This window comes from Macrobrachium nipponense, chromosome 8 (assembly GCF_015104395.2).
Source record: "Macrobrachium nipponense isolate FS-2020 chromosome 8, ASM1510439v2, whole genome shotgun sequence".
NCBI lineage: Eukaryota > Metazoa > Arthropoda > Malacostraca > Decapoda > Palaemonidae > Macrobrachium > Macrobrachium nipponense.
The window spans coordinates 71,789,134-71,794,133 of NC_087203.1; the positions used below are offsets into that span (position 1 = coordinate 71,789,134).

General features: G+C 35.5%; 1 protein-coding gene across 4 annotated transcripts in view; it reads right to left on the reverse strand.

Annotated features, from left to right (window-relative positions):
- LOC135222840 (insulin-like growth factor 1 receptor) overlaps nucleotides 1-5,000 on the reverse strand; it is a 303,311-nt gene that overhangs the window by 64,782 nt on the left and 233,529 nt on the right. For all 4 annotated transcript variants that reach the window (XM_064261171.1, XM_064261170.1, XM_064261172.1 and 1 more), the window contains one exon: nucleotides 3,096-3,259. In XM_064261171.1, coding sequence (XP_064117241.1) covers nucleotides 3,096-3,259 — 164 coding nt within the window. The remainder of the gene's footprint in view (nucleotides 1-3,095; nucleotides 3,260-5,000) is intronic.

Consider the following 5,000-nt stretch of genomic DNA (forward strand, 5'->3'; position numbering starts at 1 on the left):
CCTGAAGGAGGAGGACTTTGCCTGGTGCGCCCGTGTGTAGCAGACATGGTTTCGTTTGTCGTTTGGTCTTGTGCTGTGGTTCCTTACCTTCGTTCTTTGCTCTCAACATCATGCACATTAACCAAACGTTATTTGGATTTGCATAGAATAAACTTTTAGCTATTTCAAGTAACTTATGACGTGCACAAATGACATGGGTAACCTTTTTGATTGCTGTGAAATCAAATTTCGTGCTGGCATAAGTCGAGCTTAAAACGTTAAGAATACAAATATTTTGTTATTCATATCTAAACATATTAATCTACTGACGATTCCAAACGGGTATGTCCTCAAACTATTTTGCAATAGGAATCACTCAAGCGGTTCATATTTGGTAGAACTTTTTTCATGTTTTGATTTTGCAAATGAACACCTTGATCATACATTCTTTTTTTTCTCTGATGAACTAGATCAGGAGAACTTTCCAAGGAGTAGCTTTGTGTTTAAATTGCTAAACTTGAAGAAAGTTAATCACCTAATACCCTCTAATGGTATTTTCTTAGTGCCGTGCTTTAGTTGCCTATGGCAAGCGTTTGTTATTGTAACACTGTGTTACTTATCAATGGAAAACTAGAAACAGTCGATGACTGAACTCGTGTTTGAATTATTTTTAAAATATTGACTCCAATCAATCGATCGTTCTAGATTTTCAGAATATTTAGTGACTTGCGTTTTTTAATACTGATATGAAACAAATTATTAGTTATAATTGGTTTACAATCCAGAGAATAAGTATAGACTCTTAATACTCAATAAGGGGCTATTGAATAAATCTAACTCAAAATCGCAAAACCACAGTACCACAAATTTGAAATCACATTGGCGCTTTGTGTTCCGTTGTGTTTCAATCTGAAACATATAGATCGACCAATATTTTTACTCCTCAGTCTCAGAGCAATTAGAATGATCTAAGGATCATCATTTTGACTCATTTCTCCGAAATTGGAAACAGCCACAACGCAAAGGCACTTAATCACTTTGTCCCATGGAGTCTCAGTCTCGCGGAATCTCTCTCGTTCGTATCTCTGTGGACCGACTCGTTACCACCAGAGTTGGCCCGCCTCCTTTGCATACTTAACAAGGAAAGGGGAAGTTGGGGGGAAGTTTCATTAACAAGAGAATAAAAATAGAAAAAAAAGTGTGAGGAAGCGAAAAAAGAATGGGAAAGAGAGAGAGAGAGCGGAATGGTTCAAGAGGTGTCGTTAGTGACAAAAGGCCAGGGCATTTCCCACTCAGATTTAATAGTGTAGCTCGCCAGATAATACTATGTGGGTTTACTTTCCAGTATAACTCTCTGTAGCTGTGTTCTTTATCTTCTCCGCTCAAAATATATATATATATATATATATATATATATATATATATATATATATATATATATATATATATATATTTGTTACAAGAATGGAATAAGAGAAGGATGTACTAAGTGCTTTTGTGTGTTGTTTCAGCACATCTCCCTTGAGTCACAGGCTCACAAGAGAAATGAAGCCATGGTATTCCCCTTTGCTTACACTGATGTCTTGAAAAAAGCAAGAATTTTTCTGTTTATTTGTTTCTCCTTCGTTGTCTTCTTTATTGCATAGTTGTTATGTATGTGTATATATATATATATATATATATATATATATATATATATATATATATATATGTATATATATATACATGCTACAAATAGCTTTCCATATCCAATTCACTTTACCGGGGAAGTAATACCTAGTGGGGAATTATCAATAATAAGGGTCTCGATCCACGGACAGTGACAACCTCTGCCTAAACTTAGTACAAATTCCTGCATTCGACTAGCATATGTGCAACAGAGTCGCTAACAACTTAGTATACCTCTTTTGACAGCCCAGTAGTAGAGTATTTGTCACTGGCGTCGGAGGCTGTTTCTGTCGAAAGATCACATCCGCCAGGCATACGACGAAGTTATCATTAAACATATCTTATCCCCCCTAGCAGGGTAGTACCGTCCGCGTACTTCATGCGGTGTACTGAAGGCATTACTTGGAATTCATAATAGCGTGCCTTCGGGCCCTAGCTGCAACACTTTTCGTTACTTTTACTGTACCTCCTTTCACATTCCTACCCTCTCCTAACAATTGATTCATAGTGCAACTCAAGGTTTTCCTCCTGTTACATCTTTCAAACCTTTTACTGTCAATTTCCGTTTCAGCACTGAATGACCTCATAGGTCACAGTGCTCGGCCTTTGGACTAAATTCTATATTCACTTCAACTCACATCTTATTTTGTCTATGAATTTAGTCGCTGTCAGGGGACGAACTGAACAATTAACTAAATAATCCGTGGATGGGTATACCTGTAATCTAAAGCGTCATGTGAAGATAAAAAAATCAGAAATGTCTTCTTACTTTATTTATTTATCTATTTATTTATTTATTTATTTATTGTAAGCAGGTGGCGAGTCTACTCATAAATCTGTAAGTTAGGTGGAGAATAGACTCATAAACTAAATCAGACGGTGGAAGGGCCAATAAATGAACAATAATACTGTCTTATGACTGAGCGGGTTTATGATCAGACCGAAAATAGATTTGTAATATAATAAATAAATGAATCAATCAAGAACAGATTTGTAGATAAAACACATTCTCATTCTATGTGCTTGGATTAATCCAGTTGAACATAGCCCCATAAAAACAGCCAAGTGGCGAACAGACTAACTTATACTACCAGGTGGCAAAGAGACAACCTTGTAAAACCAGGTGGCTAATAGACTAACTTAAAACAACCAAGTGGCAAGTAGACTAACTTAAACGACTAGGTAGCGAATAGACTAACTTCTACAACCAGTTGGCAAACAGACCCACTTAAACAGCCAAGTGGTGAAGCGACTAACTTAAACACCCAGATAGCAAGTAGACAACTTAAACGACTAGGTGGAGAATACACCAACTGAAACCACCAGGTGGCGAATTGATCAGCCAGGAAGAGCAGCTCAATAAACTAAACAGCCGAGTGATGAAGAAACCCATTAACTAAACAGTGAGACGTAGAAATGACCGGGGGGCAATAGAGGAAACAGCTCACCTTATACATATGTTTTGAGCAAGCAGAGACGCAGCGGCCATTCTGGCGGAGTTTCCTGCAAGCGTGGCAGGCGGTGGGATCGTTGGGTCTGGAGCAGCCGCCGATGCACTCACTGTGACAGCAGTCGTTCCCATCACAGCCCCCGAAACATTTCGCTCCACAGGCTGTGCAAAGAGGAAGACATTGCTCTTCTCAGTATTTCTTCATACAGAAATGTAAATCGCGGAGACAACTGGAAGGAATTCATGGCGGTGATTAAGTCACTGACGCAGCAATAAAAAGAGCATGAAAAGCTAGGATTGCTATCGTTGTAGCAATGATAAATTATAGCAATAATGATGATGATAAAAAGATTTTGATATATTGCAGCAAATCGAGATGTGTATTGAAATACAGGGCTAAAAATGCAAAGAGAGACAGGACTCTAAATGGCAGTGGCAGTGTTTAAAAAAAATATGGTACTGAAAAATCTGCAAATAAGTAATGGTTACTTGCGAATTATTAATTTTCCTGAAGAAGTTGTTTTTCATTTTAAAAAAAGATTTATGGAGTCTTTAATCGGTACTTATCTGAGGGGGTGAGGATGTGTGGTGGGTGAGTATATTTATAAAGGAAGCCATAGAGCGTATTTGGTGTTCATTCAGTAAAGCGAAATCTTTATTGGCTGAATAAGTTCAGAGTTTTAAGATTGAAAAAAAGTTACTTTGAGACTGAGAACGGGTAGCAGAGGCCAGGAGGGTGGAGATAGAAAGAAGATAAAAATAAGAAAAGAATGAGGCCACCATTAATGAGGCCCATTACTATAGATTTGGAAATGAGGCGATATTGTGCCATTTCCAGCAAAAGATATGAAAACCCAAAACGGCTACAAAGAGCGAAAGTTTACAGAGAAATGTAATGAATCATAAGCAGGTAGTTTATCTCAGAGTCTTGTGGTTGATTTTGTCGAATACACTGGGAACATCAATATCTAGTATAAAAGAATATTATTTGAAAGAGTGCATTCACATCCTCATAAATGACGTTAATATGCCCATAACAAGTAGCAAACAACTGTAAACCCGTAAAGGTCATTTGTTGTAATTTTTCATGGTGAAAAAATGATAACTTTCCTTTTACTCTATTTCTGGGAATATATATATATATATATATATATATATATATATATATATATATATATATATATATAGTATATATATATATATATATATATTATATATATATATATATATATAATATATATATATATATATATATATATATATATTTTTTTTTTTTTTTTTTTTGGCAAGGTATAGATTTTTTCGAGGTTAAATTTAGGTGATCCTTTTGACCTAAATCTATTTAACTTTGCTGTTTTGTATACTCTACGATAAAGAAAAACTATTTAACTTACCGTCATCATAGCGTATAGGCAACCTTACAAAGAGCAATCACAAAATATCTTGGGAAGTAATTACTCGATAGGGAATCCTAACACTTTTTTACTTATATTTTCATAAGTAATAGCCAGGGGAAAATGGTTTTACGATAAACTCATTTATATATTATGAAGGCATTACACCAGTTTTACTTGCTCTGTAAAAAAAAATGCATTTACCACAGTTACTTTTTGTAAATATTTTTTTAAATAAAAGTTTTTACTTCTAGTGTATCAGATCGTCATTTTAGTCTTTTATTATTTATAATTTGCTTTCTCTAACCTACTTTAAATATACCACAACTTGAAATTAATATCATGACAACTAAAAAAAGAAATCTATCTCCGCACAGGTCAAAGTTAAGTAGATCTTAGTTTTACCAGACCACTGAGCTGATTACCAGCTCTAATAGGGCTGGCCTAAAGGATCAGATATTTTTACGCGGCTAGGAACCAATTGGTTACCTAGCAACGGGACCTACAAT